The following is an 18,546-nucleotide window of genomic DNA, read 5'->3' on the forward strand; positions in this document are numbered from 1 at the left end:
TGGGCAATGAGGCAGATAAAGCCTCTGGCCTCATGTGGCTAACGTTCCAATGTGAGAGAAGACAGATAATAATGAGTTGATAAATACATAAATATGATAATTTCAGACAGTGCTAAAGGCTGTGAGGGTACTAAAACAGGGTAATGGATTAGAGGTGACCTGCAGTTGGAAGAGGATCTATTCTAGGTAGGAGTTGGGGAAGGCCTTTCTAAGGGCGACATCTGATCTGAGACTCGAATCATGTAAAGGAGCCAGCTATATGAGGATCTGGGAAAGGACATTCCAGGCAGAACCAACAGCAAGTGAAGCAGGTTGTGAAATAGGAACTAGTGTGGTATGTTCAAAGAACAGAAAGACCAGTATAGCAGGGACTTAGGAATCAGGGAGTAAGTGGTACCAGATCAGGTTAGAGAAGTTGGCAAGACCAGCTCAAATGGAGCCTAACAAACAATGGAAAGAACTTTGGACTTTTTTCTGATTGAATTGGGAATTTATTCGGAAGGCTTGGAACAAGTGAGTGATATAATCTGCTTTGTTTGGATTAATGTTATTAATTAACATGATCCCATTTGGTTTTTATATAGAAGTAAGAGGGGCAGCCTTTCCTGATGGTTAAGACTGTGAGCTCTTTTAGGCACGTTACTTCACCTGTCTTTGCTTCAGTTTCTCCATCAGTGAAATGAGGATAATAGTACCTACCACTAGGGTTGGTACAAGGATTAAAATAATAAAATAAATTAATAGACCATGGGACATATTAAATATTGTGTAATACTAGTTTGATAAATAGCTACTTAGTGATTAATTCTGGGGAAATGGGATTAAGGAAATGGAATGTGTAGAACTTTGCTTTTACCTTACATTCTTCCAGTTTGACTTTTAAAAATATATATTTAGGCGTGCATTACTTTTGTAATTTAAAAAATTAGTTTAAGGAAAAAAATCTTTGGAGTATAGTTTCAAATTCGCAGTTCGAAAATAAAAGTCACAGCTCAATCTCAGTGTTCTGATGCTTGTTTGTGTTTTGTTTTGGTTTTTAGAGAGGAGGACCCTAAAAATATAGTGGTATATTTTTTAGAGTTTTCTACTTAGTTTAATAGATAACTTGCTGTTCTTTTCCATATAGATGTATTTAGGGATTTGGGATAATCTACCAGGTGTTGTGAAATGTCAAATGGAACAAGCACTTCATCTTGATTTTGGAACTGAACTGGAACCAAGAAAAGAAATAGTGCTATTTGATAAGCCAACTAGGGGAACTACTGTACAGAAATTCAAAGAAATGGTCTACAGTCTCTTTAAGGTAAGTCTGTCTATTCACTTGTTAGTGTGAAACAGTATTCTTTCAGAAGAATTGGCAGGACCTCATCCTAAGCCATTCAAGTGCTGATATTCTTTGACTTCTATCAGGGACTCCATTGTGAGGAAATAATTCAAAGAAAAGAAACAAAAAATACATGTTGGAGAATGTTTACTTTAACATTATTTATATTAGATTAAAATGTCCAGATATGAGGGGGCAGTTCGTTAACTAGTTGAAAAGTTTGACCTGAAAACTGATACATACTTGGCCAGGAGAGGTGGCTTATGCTTGTAATCCTGGCTCTCTGGGAGGCCGAGGAAGGAGGACGGCTTGAGGTCAGGAGTTTAAGACCAGTCTGAGCAAGAGTGAGACCCCGTCTCTACTAAAAAAATTAGCTGGGCGTGGTGGTGCACGCCTGTAGTCCCAGCTACTCAGGAGGCTGAGGCAGGAGGATCACTAGGAGTTTGAGGTTGCAGTGAGCTGTGATAACACCACTGCACTCTAGCCCGGGCAACAGGGTAAAACCGTCTCAAACAAACAAACAAAAACTGATACATACTCTTTGCATGTGTCTGTTAACAAAAAAAAACAAACTGATACATAAAAGGTGAAATAAAGTTAATACACTCCTAGAATTATGGTTATTAGAAGGCTGGGAAGGGTAGAGGGAAGAGGATCCAGAGAAGTTGGTTAACAGTTACAAAAGTACATCTAGATAGGAGATTCCTCTAGTATTCTATAGCACTGTAGGGTAAATATGATTAACAATAATCTATTGTATATTTTCAAAAAGCTAGAAGAGAGGATTTTGAATGTTCACAACACAAATAAATGATAAATGTTTGAGGTGATAGATGTGCTAAATACCCTGATTTTATCATTACACATTATATACATGTATTGAAATATCACTCTGTATCCCCTAAGTTTGTACAATTACATGTGAACTAAAAATAATAGGAAGAAAAAAAGGATAGCAGTTCCTCCTATTCTAAAACAAAAAGTCAGTACACTGATTGCAAATTATTTTTAATTTAAAGAAATACTTATATAAAGGCCCGGTGCGGTGGCTCACACCTGTAATCCTAGCCCTCTGGGAGGCCGAGGCGGGTGGATCGCTCGAGGTCAGGAGTTTGAGACCAGCCTGAGCGAGGCCCTGTCTCTACTAAAAATAGAAATAAATTATCTGGCCAACTAAAAATATATATAGAAAAAATTAGCCGGGCATGGTGGCGCATGCCTGTAGTCCCAGCTACTCGGGAGGCTGAGGCAGTAGGATCGCTTGAGCCCAGGAGTTTGAGGTTGCTGTGAGCTAGGCTGATGCCACGGCACTCACTCTAGCCCGGGCAACAAAGTGAGACTTTGTCTCAAAAAAAAAAAAAAATACTTATATAAATAGAAATATACAAAAATGAAAATAGTTTTGGAAAGAGTTTTTAAATTTTTAAAATTTTTGAAACAAGGTCTCACTTTCTTTTTTTTTTTTTCCTGAAAAAAAAAAATTGGAATGTCAAAAAGGGTCTAACTTTCTTGCCCAAGCTGGAGTACAGTGGCATGATCATAGCTCACTGCAGCCTCCAACTCCCAGGCTGAAGTGATCCTCCTGCCTCAGCCTCCCCAGTAGCAGGGATTGCAGGTGCGTGCCACAACCCCCAGCTAATTTTTTTATTTTTTGTAGAGATAGGATCTCACTATGTTGCCCAGGCTGGTCTTGAACTCCTGGCCTTAAGTGATCCTCTCACCTCAGCCTCCCAAAATGCTGGGATTACAGACATGAGCCACTGTGCCTGGCCTATTTTCTCATTTTTTATTTTTATTTATTTATTTATTTATTTTTTGAGACAGAGTCTCACTTTGTTGCCTGGGCTAGAGTGAGTGCTGTAGCATCAGCCTAGCTCACAGCAACCTCAAACTCCTGGGCTTAAGCGATCCTACTGCCTCAGCCTCCCGAGTAGCTGGGACTACAGGCATACACCACCATGCCTGGCTAATTTTTTCTACATATATATTTTTAGTTGTCCAGATAATTTATTTCTATTTTTAGTTGTCCAGATAATTTATTTCTATTTTTAGTAGAGACGGGGTCTTGCTCAGGCTGGTCTCGAACTCCTGACCTTGAGCGATCCACCCACCTTGGCCTCCCAGAGGGCTAGGATTACAGGAGTGAGCCACCGCACCCGGCCTCATTTTTTATTGCTCTTTTATTTTCATTCAAAATCTTTTTCTCTGGCCATTTAACATGCATTATGCATTTCAGACTATTTTATCCCAGAGAACCTTAACAGGGAAATACTTTTTAACCTCCACTGTTGGAATACTACTTGAACAAAATAATTCTGTTAGTGCAATAAATACAAAATAGGAGACAATAATTTTCTTTTGACCCTTACTATATATAACTTTGATGATGTAAGTACATTACAATGCACTTTTGCAAGTAAATGTATGAAGAAGATGAGGAATAATTACTTGGTGTGTTGGTTAACTATCTACAGGATTTGAAGGGGTTAGGGGACTTAAGAGTGGCCATTTTTTTTTAAACTAACAAATATATTTAAAGTGGGTTTTACTGCAGTTACAAAACACGGTTCTAATTAGGTTAGGAAGGGTCACAAATATTTAGAGATGTAACGTGTTAGGTTCCTTTATGGGGATTCAGTAGCAAGATCATGCCTAACATGGTAATAATGCGTATAAAGGAATTTAGTATGTTACATAGCAGATAAACTTGTTTTTCATTCTTTCTGTATAATTAGACAAATTCTTATCTTGACAGGCAAAGTTGGGTGACCAAGGAAACCTCTCTGAACTAGTTAATCTCATCTTGACAGTGGCTGATGGAGACAAAGATGGCCAGGTTTCCTTGGGAGAAGCAAAGTCAGCATGGGCACTTCTTCAACTAAATGAATTTCTTCTCATGGTGATACTTCAAGATAAAGAACATACCCCCAAATTAATGGGATTCTGTGGTGATCTCTATGTGATGGAAAGTGTTGAATATACCTCTCTTTATGGAATAAGCCTTCCATGGGTCATTGAACTTTTTATTCCATCTGGGTTCAGAAGAAGCATGGATCAGTTGTTCACACCGTCATGGCCTAGAAAGGCTAAAATAGCCATAGGACTTTTAGAATTTGTGGAAGACGTTTTCCATGGCCCCTATGGAAATTTCCTCATGTGTGATACTAGTGCCAAAAACCTAGGATATAATGATAAGTATGACTTGAAAATGGTGGATATGAGAAAAATTGTGCCAGAGACAAACCTGAAAGAACTTATTAAGGATCGTCACTGTGAGTCTGATTTGGACTGTGTCTATGGCACGGATTGTAGAACTAGCTGTGATCAGAGTACAATGAAGTGTACTTCAGAAGTGATACAACCAAACTTGGCAAAAGCCTGTCAGTTACTCAAAGACTACCTACTGCGTGGTGCTCCAAGTGAAATTCGTGAAGAATTAGAAAAGCAGCTTTATTCTTGTATTGCTCTCAAAGTCACAGCAAATCAAATGGAAATGGAACATTCTTTGATACTAAATAACCTAAAAACATTATTGTGGAAGAAAATTTCCTACACAAATGACTCTTAGTTCATTTGGACATTGTTACCATTGCAAGAAACTTACCACTTTTAAAGAACAATTTTGAACATTTTAAAAAATGGCTTCTGAGTCACATCCCTACCAGTTACACAAAACTCCCCTCCCTTGGACCTGAGAAGCCATCATCTTAAATACATGTGATTACTGAAGTAATGGCAAGAGGTACAGGATCTACAGATCCAAAAGATTTCATTCCTGCCCTTTTAGAAGCCCTGTTACATTTCCCAAGTACATTCACTGTATAATTATTTTCACTAATGACTTAATACTGTGAAAAGCCTCATTCCATAAACATCAACAGTGAGAGTGATTTGTAGACTTATGTTAGCCAAAATACCATTGCTGGAAACATTGTGTTTGCATTGAAGCTGCTGTTTAAAGAAAATTTATAAATTTACTAATGTCTTAGCATGGTAAAGTTTGCACATTAACAAATTAAGACTGCAAAGCAGGTTAATTAAAATTACTCCTTTATAAACAGATGTTGGGTTCATAGCATGATTTATTGTATTATAGATTTACACTTGTTAATCCCAGACATCAAAATGTGGAGCACTTTAGAATGTTCTAAGACAATACACAATTAGCAATTTTAGTGGTTAAAACTGAACTTTTAATTATCCAGTAGATTCAAAAGGTCCATCTTAGTATCAACCAGCCAACCCAGCCCTTCAAAACTGACATCTGAAGGCCATAGACCCAATCTAGATCCATATATCTTGAATTTGAGTTATGCAGAAAGTGGGCCTGAAAAGAGCAAGACTAAAATTATTAAAGGCTTTTTAGTATTAATTTTCCACTTTCAAAGTTATATTTCCTGTGGACCAAAGGGCTATTTCTTAGAGGCATGTAAATGTATTACTTTTTCCCCTGTATACTTGATATACCAGATTATGTGCTCCTCTTTTTTTGTTATTTTCACTTGCGTACTCAGGTGTGGCATTTACCTTTCAACATCTATATAAAATGAAATACCATCTTTTGGAGAAAAGCCCCAGTATTTTCTGCTAAAAGTTGTTTCACCTGGTTAACACATTAACTGCCATGTTGAGTTGTATTTAACTCATGCTAGTTTTGAGCCCAGGGCCTTGTGAAACATATGAAGACTCAATTCCCCTAAACAAATTGTCATGAATCACATACAACTCAAGTGGCAAACAGTATAAAAATTCTAGTGTCACCCAAGCTGCATATAACTCACGCACAGAAAATAACAAATTTTTCATTAAATTAGAAAGGATTGTTTTGTCTTCAAAGTTTTTATTCTATTTTTGTAATAAAATACCCTGGCCCCAGGGAAATTTTTTCCTAGTGTGGCACTCAATGTATTAAATCTATGTGACCTTCCCCAGACAGCTTTCTCGCAAAAATTAAAGCCATGGATCAGCACCAGTTTTATTTAAGACTGTACTTTGAAGGTACTTTCTCTTCCCACTAATCATCTGGTTATAATAAATGGATGGAAGAAGTATCTCCTAGCGATGGTTGGTCTGTTGCTTACCAGATTTTTAGGGAGAGCTGTACATCATACAAGGTGAGGGGTAACAACTCCTGTTAGGGAGACTAGAAGCCCAAGTATGTGTGAACTGTGTTGGAAATATGCAAGACAACTTTTTCTGAAAAAAGCCACACTTGTTTTCTTGTAAAAAAAACCTGTGAACTCCTTTGCCTTTATAAAATGTTAGGATATTTCCTATAGTTCCATAACAACAAGAGCTTGACACAGAAATAGCTGCTTATTCAATAAGTTTATTATCTGTATTTGAAAATTTGTCATAAAAAATTGCTGTTTGGTTTAGCTTTCAGCAGCCCGTTCCTGAGCTCTGAGGAAGCTTGCCTTCTTTTGAGCTACCCGATCTTTCTTCTGGGCAAGGGACATTTTGGGACGGTTCCATCTACAAAACAAAGTAAAAGACAGGAATATATTTTTCAAAACCGTAACTAAAGAGAACAGAGAAACTTTGTAATCAGATGGAGGTTAAATAATCCAAGTTCTAATATATGTACTTATTTTATGAGCTTTCTCAAACTAGCTAACTTTCTCAAACTCCAACTACTATGATGTCCTATTACCCCACAGGACCAAAAATCAAATAAAAACATGTTAGATCCAGCAATCCCACTTCTGGGATTTACCCAAAATATTTGAAATCAATTTGTTGAAGAGATCTGTACTCCCACGTTCAATGCAACACTACTCATAATGGCAGCAGATGAATGGATAAAGGAAATGTGGTATATATACAAAATGCAATACTATTCAGCCTTTAAAAAGAATGAAATTCTGTCATTTGCGACAACATGGATGGAACTGGAAAACAATATGCTCAGTGAAATAAGCCAGACAAAAATATCACATGTTCTCACTTATTTGTGGAATCTAACACAATCAAACTTAAAGAAGCAGAAAGTAGAATGGTGGTTATAAAGGCTGGAGGCAGTTGAGAATGGGCAGATGGTCAAAGGGTACAAAATCTCAAGCAGGAAGAGTATATTTTTTTTAGTTCTATTGCACAGTGTGGTGAATAGAGCTAATAATAGAGAGTATTTTACATTTCAAAATAGCTGAGAGTAAATTTCAAATGTTCTCACCACAAGAAATGTAAGTATTTTAGGTGATGGACATGTTAACTATAACATCACTTTGTACCCTTATAGATTTATATAAATTGTCAACTTACAATAAAAATACATAAAAATGGCCGGGCTCGGTGGCTCATGCCTGTAATCCTAGCACTCTGGGAGGCCGAGGTGGGTGGATCGCTCGAGGTCAGGAGTTCGAGACCAACCTGAGCAAGAGCGAGACCCTGTCTCTACTAAAAATAGAAAGAAATTATATGGACAACTAAAAATATATACAGAAAAAATTAGCTGGGCATGGTGGCGCATGCCTGTAGTAACAGCTACTCGGGAGGCTGAGGCAGTAGGATCACTTGAGCCCAGGAGTTTGAGGTTGCTGTGAGCTAGGCTGATGCCATGGCACTCACCCCAGCCGGGGCAACAGAGCGAGACTCTGTCTCAAAAAAAAAAAAAAAAAACATAAAAATGTTCTAAAAATTTAAAAGCATGAAGTTATGCTTTTAATTTTAGATGTCCATTCAGTATTATTTTCTATTCCATTAAAAAAATCAAACCATGAAAGATCAATAAAGAGCAACTTTTTTAAGGGAGCCAATAAAAAACTGCAGTAACTGGTACTTATACTGTGCTAGGATAGAATGGGCAACCTCAGTAACATCTGAGGCTAATACATTTCTATCACCATAATTACTTTAGCAAACCTGGTTCCCTTAGCTTCTGCCACATCAGGCAGAGCTAGTGATCGAGTCTGCACTACTTCACTTAGAGTCTGACCCACTAGATAGGACTAGATGAAGCAGTATGGGAACCACTCCCAACTTGTTTCTCTTGAAAAGACAATAGTAAGACACATACCTCTTCTTCTTAACTTCTTTCTTAGGCTTCTTCTCATAGACTGGATTATCTCGTATAGCAGCATGGGCTTTCTTATACATCTCCTCCATCTGAAACAAAGGAAAGCAAACAGTACTTGGTTTCATTTCATATGCCCTACTATATTAATGTAACTATTATACTACTTGTTTTATTTTGTCCCTCTAAGCCAGATTCTCAAAAGGAGCTAAACTAAGTCAATGTTGGTAAGTGTTTAAATTTCTAAATGTAACCCACTTTTTCCTAACAAATTCCCAATTTTTGCCTTATGCAATGTGACTTGACACTATTTACACAACTCAAAACTCTGTCTTACTAAAGAAAAATCTACGTGTATTTCTGAGGAATTCAGCCATACTTCATTCGAGTCACTCTAAAGCAAATTTACTTCTACAGAAGCACACATTGCACTGCTTATTTAAAATACTGTCTGGCCTAAACGCTTTCATAGAAGTGAGGATGCATGCCAAAACAAAAGTATTTAATATGTTAATTAAGATGACACTGGGGCCAAGAAGCAACTGCCAAATTCATTTGTCATCCATATTCCCCAGATTTACATTTTCCATCTTTGCCTGACAAGTCTTTCAAAGCATTTCTCAGTATTATTTACTAGGGACCTCTTTTACCTTTCCCTACCACCAGTAACTAATACCTGGCAGTAATATAAGGCCTCTAGAACCAAGAGGTGGTCTGAATTTTTCTTGAAAAGCTATCTGATTAGATATCTTATTGGGCAATTTTGTTCTACAACTCATCAAAAAAAGGTTGCAAATGTGAATATCTAATAACAATTACAGCCCCCCGAATGTTACGGTAATCCAGGTCTCTAAAATTACTCATTCCATGTGGAGAAAGTGATTACTGCATGCATTTGCATAAGGCTTAGTAAAGAAAAATAATGCAAGAATGTTAACTGCGGCTGGGCATGGTGGCTCACGCCTGTAATCCCAGCCCTCTGGGAGGCCAAGGCGGGTGGATCGCTCGAGGTCAGGAGTTCGAGACCAGCCTGAGCGAGACCCCGTCTCTACTAAAAATAGAAATAAATTATCTGGACGACTAAAAATATATATAGAAAAAAAAAATTAGCCGGGCATGGTGGCGCATGCCTGTAGTCCCAGCTACTCAGGAGGCTGAGGCAGTAGGATCGCTTAAGCCCAGGAGTTTGAGGTTGCTGTGAGCTAGGCTGACTGATGCCACGGCACTCACTCTAGCCCAAAAAAAAAAAAAAAAAAAAAAAGAATTTCACTGCATTTGAAACCTCAACTATCTAAATCCCTTTAAAAAGTTTCTCTACCTCTTTTAACACTCTATTATAGCCATCCACTATATTTAACAAATCTAAGCAACAAAGTTCCTCCCAAGACATCAGACAAGAAGGAAGTACAACCACCTATTTAGATAAAGCCATGAATTTAGGTAAAGACCACTTCCTGTTGAAGATATAACAGATGTCTATAGAGGATTTTAGCAGGCACACAAGAGGAAACAGGCCACTGTGGATAAAACGAGCTAGCTAGAAAATTACTTTTAACCAAAAAGCAGTCTGGCTGAAGTACAGCTTGTATACAGGAAACCACTAGGAAATAAACATATGAAAGCACAGAAAGGGAGTCTGAAAAGTTTTGACCAAGTATCACATGACTAAGGGAGAAACATTCTGCAGGCCAAGTAGAATCAAAGTCTAAAAGTAAAAGAAGTGTTTACCAGGATGAAACTCAGTAGTAACATAAACGAATATAATCTAGTAAAAATTAACATGCATCTACATTACTGATACAAAACTACCCTTAATTCCTTTCCTATCTCAAAAACACAAACTATGTGTTTATTCAGCCTTAGAACGGTATCCAAAACATACAAATAACAAAGTGATCTTTTCTCAATGACTTTTTAATGTGATTTGTGTTCTACATTTTCACTGTAATTTCAAAATCGAATACTATAACCTTCAATTACTTCAATGTCTTAACAGAAGTAGCTGCACAGATCCAACTTTAGGGCCAATAAACTACACTACACTTTTTTTTTTAAGAGACAGGGTCTCACTCTGTCACACAAACTAGAGTGCAATGTCCTGATCATTGTAACCTCAAATTCCTGGGCTCAAGTGAGCCTCCCACCTCAGCCTCCAAAGTGTTGGCAATACAGGGGTGAGCCACTGCCTGTAGCCAAACTCACTTTTGCAGATAGAGTTCCCCTTGTTTCTGCAACATCATGCTGAACCAGTGATCAAATATGTACCTCACCTTTTCTGTGTGCATGCCTGAGATATTCAGAAAGTCCAGAATGTAGCACATATTTACTATGAACTTTCCTCTCCCATAGTATCAAAATTAGTGAATTATCTAGCACCTCATTTCAAAAAAAGCAGATTACAACTATGACCACAAGAATGACATCTAAAAATACAGAACAGCCAAAGAACAAAAGGCACCAAAGGCTTTAGATGCTTGAAGCCTGCCATGCTTCAGCATCTAAGATTCCTAAAACCATACTGACGAGCCTAGCTCAGTAAGTTATCATATTCTCGTCCAGAACATCCTTATTTAAGCCAAGAGTATCTTATGTGAGCCTACCTATACTTACAAACTTGCCCATTCACCTTTCAACTGCCAACCTGAAATACACCTAACACAAGAATGTAACCCTCACCCCAAAAAACAAGCAGTAAACCCATTTTGATAAATTAACCAACACAGGCATTTTTAGGTAAATTTTTTACCATGTCTGGAGTAACGTTGTTCTTTATGTATTGAGAGAACTGTTTCTTGTAAGCATCTTCATCTTCTTCCATTAGATAACGCATATAATCTGCAACATTCTGACCCATGATGTGCTTCCGATGTACTTCAGCATTAAATTCCTTGCTTTCAGAATCATAACCAGGGAATCGTTTGGTACTAAAATAAAGTTTTTCATATTTTAGTATAGACTGGAATTAGTTCACTAGTAAGTATTCACCTCAGTTAGCTGCCATCAGTCCCGTCTTGAAACAATTACTGCATCATATGCAACCAAAGGACCAACTACTGACTGCTCAGTTAGTAGGGTATCATCATTTGGCAGCTTTTCTCTGAATTCGATGATGAAAAAGAAATTCATGCCACAAACACCTTTAAAAAACCATTACCAAGATTTGCTACCACTATAAGCCAGGCATGGTTGCTCAGGCCTGTAATCCTAGCACACTGGGAGGCTAAGGTGGGAGGATTGCTTGAGCTCAGGAGTTCAAGACCAGGCTGAGCAAGAGGAAGACCCCGTCTCTACTAAAAACAGAAAAATTGGCTGGGCATCGTGGTGTGCGCCTATAGTCCCAGCTACTCGGGAGGCTGAGGCAGGTCACTTGAGCCCAAGAGTTTGAGGTTGCAGTGAGAGCAAGGCTGACACCACAGTACTCTACTCAGGGTGACAGAGTGACTGTCTCAAAAAAAGTTTTCTACCACTGTAAAGTTAATTCTACTGCATATCAGCACAGGAAGGGGTTTCAAAACTCACCTCCCCCCTCATCTTTTAATTTCTGTGGTGCCTCAGGCTACATGGGAATAAGTGATTTGTCCAAGATCACAGTTAATGAAATCCCCAAGTGAGAATGCTCTTGGAACACCTGCACCTCACAGTGAGGAACTGTGCATAAGTTCTAACAGGTCCTCAAAAAAATATACTCCTCCCCCAACTCTACATTATAAAAGCAAAATTCCGGTTAGGTTATATTTTAGGCTTACCAAAAATAAAAATCTATTTGCCAAAAATTATTATTTTGGTTGTTAAATTACCAACCACTAAAATATGCCTAATAAATCAAGATGCATCTACTCAACAACAAAAAAGTCATTAACTCAAACCAAAGGAACTACAAATTAAAACAGCCCACTTAACTTCCAAAAATGGCTTACAATCTTACTTCCAGTTCAAAGTTTAGAAATCTTTCGTAAGCCTTTTTCTCAAATTTTTCTTAAATACTATCATTACCTGTGAGGGATGGACAAGCCTCCATCCACAGCTCCCTTCAGGGCCCCAAAAACTTTATTGCCAGTGGTAGTTCTGGCAAGGCCTGCATCCAAATAGCACGTAAAAGCACCAGGCTGGCCGTCAATGCTTTCCACATTGTATTCGTCTCCTGTTACTTCCACTTGGCCTTCATAGATCTTATCCATGCCAAACCTATTGAGAAGCTATTAACAAAGAAGCCAATGTAAATGCCTATTTGTATATATTCATTCAAACCACTCTAAAATTAAAACATCTCATGTCACCTTAATGACCTCTGACAACTGGAAAAAAATTTCCTTCCAATTCACCTATCCCCTTTACCACTATGTGCTTTAAAAGGTAATTCAATTTTTAAATGCTACAAAAAGAAACTGCATATGTCCAATTTCACCCACAACTACAATAACTTTGTTTTATGGCTTCTGAATCTTTGCTACATGTCCATACTTTCATGTAGCAATCGATTAGAATGCATAAACTTAATTTGATTCTTATATTTACTCAAGGGAGGTATTCACTACATTTCTTCAGTCATATTTGGCTATAGTAATTTAAGAACTAAATATTACACATTATCCCATGTATTTTTGTTTAACTTTATCTGGAATAAAATTTGTAGGGATAGGATCCTGGGCTGAGGGGACATCATTTGTGGCTCTACTCTCCAACTACATGTTAATCTGGGCCACTCCTTTGCTGGTACAGTCCCCTAGCTATGGTTTTTCTGCAAGCAGTGCCTTTGTACCAAGTTGTTCTCATTAATGACAATGTTCCCCCCATTCAAATATACTTATAACCAATGAAGATGTGAATCCTCAACCTTGATGCATAAACTAAACAATTCCACTGTAAACCAAGGTAACCAAGAGATAACAAAAATAGGCAAAATCACATTTTCATCTCCTACCAGCATAACATAGCATATACAGGAAATGCTGCCAAAAGATGGAAAAATGATTAAAACAAAAATGAATCTTCCCATCAATGCTCACCTCCAAAAACATTTAAGACATCACCTCTCAAATTTTAATGTGCATATACATCACTTTGGACACGGTATCATAATGTAGATTCTGAAGTTCTGGAGTAGGGTCTTTGCTATCCAATTAAGTAGTCAATAGCCACAAGTGGCTTTTGAAATTCAAATTAAAAATTCAGTTCCTCAGTAGCACTAGCCACATTTCAAGTGCTCAATAGCCATAGGTGTGAATCCAACCAGACAGCAGATTACAGGTTTCCATCACTGCAGAAAATTCTAATGGACAAAGCTGGTCTAGATATACCCATAAACTGAGCAGAAAATAGGAAGCAGGACTCTCCTAAAGCCACAGCTGGGTGTATCTTATCCATGTGCAAGCAGTGAACTAAACCCAAAGCACATTAAAGTCATCTTGTACATACCCTGCGGGCCAGCAGCAGGCCAGTACAATATGCTGCAGCATAATTTGTCAGGCCAACCTTCACACCATATTTTGGTAGTTCGTGTGCATAAGCTGCGCAGACTATCATATCCCCTTCTATACGGGCATAAGCAATCTATGGTAAGAGAAAAGACGGGTTAGTGATCTGTTGCTTTCACTGTTTCATTAATTGTCCTAAGTGCCTTCTTTTTCAAATGAATAAAAAAAAGCTGAATAGACATAGATCTGCATCACTTAAAACTTAAACTTACATACCTCCAACTATAATTTATGACTTGGTCAACTATATAGCAATTAAGCAATTGTATAGTAGGTAGGTGTAAGTAGTTTGACTAATGTCAGAGAATCCAATGCTAAAATTGCCAAATAGACATTGAATATTAGGATGTATGTGGAATAAATTATACCGTACTTCCCTACTTTTAAATACTGAAAAGACTCTTAGCAGGGTTAGCTGGTGAATTAAAGAGGCACTTTAAAAAGCCAAAGAGATAGCCATCCTTTTCTTGGGATAGTGCTACTGTCCAATGAACGAGTAGTGAGGGCAGTACTGCTAAGGCCTTTTTAAAAAATAAAAATAAATAAAAAGCCAAAGAGAAACACCCAATTATTTCAAGCACCTTCTGAACAAAGCATAAGTTAACTTCAACAAAGTTTCAGGAACCCAATGTTTAGTTATCTGAACTTGGCTACAGACTTAGATACTGCTTTCACAAACAAGCTAATGTGCCCAGGAAACAGGTGTGCCTGTCTACTGCAGATCGTCCAATCTCAAGTTATCAGAATTTCCCCTAGTTGTAAAAGCCCAGAATACTAGCATCCAGGGGCAAATTGCCACTTCCTAAACGTCTTTTATGTGGGAGGTATCTTTGTACATTTTAAAACCTATTTCAAACAATAAGCAGAAATAAGAACAATCTTAGGAGTTCCGTTTAACTCTCACAATTACCTATCTCTTCAGTGAGGAGTGGTTAAATGGCAATGTAAGGCCATGTGGCAAGAATCAGGACTTAGTTCATGACAAACTATTTTTTTTTTGGAGACAGGGTCTCACTTTGTCACCCAGGATAGAGTGCAATGGCATCATCGTAGCTCACTGCAACCTCAAACTCCTGGGCTCAAGGGATCCTCCTGCCTCAGCCTCCCAAGTAGCTGGGACTACAAGGCACATGCCACCTCGCCCAGCTAATTTTTCTTATTTATTTATTTATTTTTAGTAGAGACAGGGTCTCACTCTTGCTCAGGCTGGTCTTGAACTTCTGGCCTCAAGCAATCCTCCTGCCTTGGCCTCCCAAAGTGCTAGAATTAGAGACATGAGCCAAGGCCCCCAAGCCACAAACTATGTTATTCTACTGAAATTGGGATGGGTAAGAACCTCCTACTAGTCTCTAATCTCCCCACTTCTTTCCCCCAAATTAGAAAACAAATGGTATTAAACTGGGTCAGGAATTCCAAACACGGTTGATCTTCAGTCAAGAATGTTTTCTAATGTACCAATTTCCCAGGCTCTAACTCTAGACCTCCAAAGAGGAAAAGAATTATTCAATGTTTCTGGACGTATTAGACAGTCCTTCAAACCCGTACATCATGTGCTTTGCTTCCCTTCTTCAGCATAGTTAGCAAACGGGAATGCCTGCATCTAGAATACAACTTACCTGACAAATGATATCTCTGTTAGTTACACGAACTATCATTCTGTATTTGGGTGTGTTGTACTTATTTTTATCCTGTATCACCAAGCGTTTCCGAGCATAGTAATCAGTTTTACCCTCTGGAAGAAAAAAATAATTTTAGAAAGACTACTCCACTGCAAAGAAGATGTTTAACACTGTAAACATAAAAAACCAACAGTACCTCGTCGTCTTCTGAACTTCACTTGGTATCTCTTAAAGTAGGCCTTATTCTTAACAACTTTAACAAACCCCTTAAAGAAAAAAGAATATTAAAACTTTGATAAATGTTTTAGCCGATGATACTTTTGACTTAACATGTAACAAAAATAACACTTGAACTTTGAGAATACACACAACTGTCACTTTTGTAGAGTCCCATGTTTTGCAAGTCAACTGGGGTCAGTAACCACTTTTTCTTCTATTTTCCATCCGTCAAACTGATAGTTTTATAAAATACAATAAAAATAAGTCATTAGAAAAACACAAAACCATAAGAAAAAAACAAAATGCAGGCCCCAATTCATGAGTTTTAAGAGGTATAAAGTTACTGTCAAGTTGCTTGCAAAAGTTTTTAAATGCTTACTCTCAATTTCTGTACTTGTTTCCTTGAAGACCAGTGCCAATCCTTGTACCAGACTTTTGCGAAGCACTGCTCTAGAGGGCAGTTAGTGGTACCAAACGTCAGTCTGTTCGGAATAACCGTATGTCCCACTTCGAAAACCTAACCTCAGGTAACAATATACTTCTCTCACTTACCACGTACGTTTTTCAAAACCCTAGATTACCTGCCACAATACTTAATCGGGCAAGAGCACATTCAGCAATTATTACCCATTAAAACAACACTGCTCCCCCACCAACTAAAGTAACATCCCACCCCTACTGTGGGGCCCCATCCTGACAATCATTAAAAACTGGAGCCAGTGACGGACTGGAGAAACCGGGAGGCACACAGTCCAAATTAAACAAGTTTCCTTCCGGGAGCCAGGGACGCCTCGGCCTCCAATCTCCACTGACGAGTTTGGCTTAAAAGCCAAGTCCTTGGCCCACAAGCACAGGATTCCTGAAAGACTCGCTGACTCGAGACTCTCCCAGAAAGCCCTCGAAGCAGTCGGGATCGAGCCGGGTCGAAGGACCCGCAGCCCGCCTCCACCCTGGCATCCTCCAGCTAGTGTGAGGCCGCCTACATGCAGCCTCCTCCGCCCAGCCGTCTACCAGCGCCCACTCAGACGAAACGGCACTATCCTCTCAGGCTGCCTACTAAACTCACCCTTCTCCCCAATCTACCACCCAAGCTCACGCTCCCCTTCTTCAACAACCCCTCCCCCCAGGCTTGCACGCCGGGCGGCCGCCATTAAGGCCACGCTGGGAGCGGCAACCCGACCATGGCAGAGCAAGCAATCTGATGCCATCCGACCCCTGCGCCGCGCGAGACGGGCCACAGGTTGGCGTTCGGGCGAGGAAAAAGAATCCCCGTGCATCCAAAGCCCCGAGATCGAGGTACCCACTCACCATCCTGCCGAATAGAGGCCCGCATTCGCGGCTCCACACGGACTTCCAGGCCCAGCAGCGCTAGGGGGGAGAAAAGGCCGTAGCCCGTGCGCAGGCGCAGTATGTAGCACGGGCGATTACGCGAGCGACGTGTGGAAGAGAGAGGGCGCCGGCACTAGGCGTGAGGCTTACTGCCCCCTGCTGGCAGGAGGGTGAATGCCGGGCTTCGCCTCGGCGCATATCCTCACAGGGTCCTAACTCTCCCGGCACCAGGACCCGACAAGGTTGGGCAAGAGCAGGAGCAGGGAGAATTACTGGAGGCTTTCACTTTCTTTGCCACAACGTTTTTTCATAACAAACATGTTTTACTTTTGTAAACCAGAAAAAACATTTAAAGTTAAGAAGAATTTGCTCTGGAGCCCTCTTGCCCTCTCCAGGACTCTACCTCCTGCACTACTCATCCCGGCCCAGTGCCTACAGGGACCCACCAGGAAGTCTTGCATGAGAGCCCCAAGCCTGGAATAGGGATCTCTCCTCTGCCTTACCACAGCCCCTTGTACCTGCCTCAGCCAGCCCTAGACTGTAAGCTTTCTGAGGAAGGCCCTGCTCATGTGCCCATTTGAATGTCCAGCACCTAGCACAGTGCATTTAGTAAATGTTCGGTAGTTGGTACCTGGTGAAAGAACTCCTTCTTTCATGTCTCCCCCTGATCCCTAACCGCACCCTTATTCCTTTTATCTGGCTCCCGCTTAATTTTTTTCTTTTTCTTTTTTCTTTTTGGTAGAAACAGGGTTTCGCTATGTTGCCCAGCCTTAGCTCCAGGCCTCAAGTGATCCTCCCACTTCGGCCTCCCAAAATGCTAGGATTACCAGCAAGAGCCATCACACTGCTCAGCTTTTTCCTTTCTTTTAAGAACTACAGTCGTGTGTTGCTTAACGGCTCAGATACATCTGAGAAATGCTCCTTAGGCGATTTCATCGTTGTGTAAACATTATAGAGTGTACTTACCCAAACCTAGATGGTGTAGCCTACTACAAACTTAGGCTGTATGGTATAGCCTATTGCTCCTAGGCTACAAACCTGTACAGCATGTTACTATACTGAATACTGTAGGCAAGTGTAACACAAAGTAAGTATTTGTGTATCCAAACACATCTAAACATAGAAAAGGTACAGCAAAAATACCATATTATAATCTTACAGGGCCATCTTATGGGACCATCATTGTATATGAGCTGCATCATTGAACGAAATTTGATTATACAGTGTATGACTGTAATTATAACTGGGGGAATGAGCTGTTCCCTTTTTCTAAACTCCACAAGGAGGCTGAAGAGAACTAATCACGTAAATGAACAAAAAAGGTCCTCGAGAGAAAGTATTCCCTCATCTAACGGTATTTCAGAGGGGATCTTTGGGCTTTTTGTGTGGGAATCATTTGAGTACTAGTTAAAATGTAGATATCTGAATATCTCCCCACCCCTACTGAATCAGACTCTGGGGTTTGGCAACTGGGAATCTGCATTTTAAATATGGCCTCAATCAAATCAAATGTTCTCAGGAAAGCACATAAATCCTACTTTGTCCAAGAATGGAATTTGCTGGCTCCAC

At 39.5% G+C, this 18,546-nt stretch overlaps 2 protein-coding genes and 4 non-coding genes across 7 annotated transcripts in view; 2 read left to right on the forward strand and 4 right to left on the reverse strand.

Annotated features, from left to right (window-relative positions):
* DIPK1A (divergent protein kinase domain 1A) overlaps positions 1 to 5,384 on the forward strand; it is a 92,580-nt gene extending 87,196 nt beyond the window's left edge. The window contains exons 4-5 of the mRNA XM_045547524.1: positions 1,127 to 1,303; positions 4,080 to 5,384. Coding sequence (XP_045403480.1) covers positions 1,127 to 1,303; positions 4,080 to 4,892 — 990 coding nt within the window. The 3' untranslated portion in view covers positions 4,893 to 5,384. The remainder of the gene's footprint in view (positions 1 to 1,126; positions 1,304 to 4,079) is intronic.
* Positions 5,385 to 6,633: 1,249 nt separating this feature from the next.
* Positions 6,634 to 17,056, reverse strand: RPL5 (ribosomal protein L5). Of its 2 annotated transcripts, none has more exons than XM_045547526.1 (8): positions 16,957 to 17,056; positions 15,626 to 15,695; positions 15,427 to 15,542; positions 13,752 to 13,886; positions 12,330 to 12,532; positions 11,083 to 11,260; positions 8,340 to 8,425; positions 6,634 to 6,799 (listed from the first exon to the last, which is right to left on the reverse strand). In XM_045547526.1, the coding sequence occupies exons 1-8, from the start codon at positions 16,957 to 16,959 to the stop codon at positions 6,700 to 6,702; spliced, it is 891 nt and encodes a 296-aa protein (XP_045403482.1). In that variant the 5' UTR covers positions 16,960 to 17,056; the 3' UTR covers positions 6,634 to 6,699. The 2 variants fall into 2 exon arrangements, with proteins under 2 accessions (XP_045403482.1, XP_045403481.1); XM_045547525.1 differs by having other exon boundaries at positions 8,340 to 8,428.
* On the reverse strand, positions 8,106 to 8,238 carry LOC123636250. Its single transcript, XR_006734444.1, has one exon. It is a non-coding gene; the product is annotated as a small nucleolar RNA SNORA66 (small nucleolar RNA).
* Positions 10,492 to 10,601, reverse strand: LOC123636251. Its single transcript, XR_006734445.1, has one exon. It is a non-coding gene; the product is annotated as a small nucleolar RNA SNORA66 (small nucleolar RNA).
* On the reverse strand, positions 11,330 to 11,424 carry LOC123636241. Its single transcript, XR_006734436.1, has one exon. It is a non-coding gene; the product is annotated as a small nucleolar RNA SNORD21 (small nucleolar RNA).
* Positions 14,266 to 14,402, forward strand: LOC123636305. The gene has a single exon (XR_006734493.1). It is a non-coding gene; the product is annotated as a U4atac minor spliceosomal RNA (small nuclear RNA).
* Positions 17,057 to 18,546: the final 1,490 nt, after the last annotated feature.

The sequence above is a fragment of the Lemur catta genome, chromosome 3, assembly GCF_020740605.2.
Source record: "Lemur catta isolate mLemCat1 chromosome 3, mLemCat1.pri, whole genome shotgun sequence".
Taxonomy (NCBI): Eukaryota; Metazoa; Chordata; class Mammalia; order Primates; family Lemuridae; genus Lemur; species Lemur catta.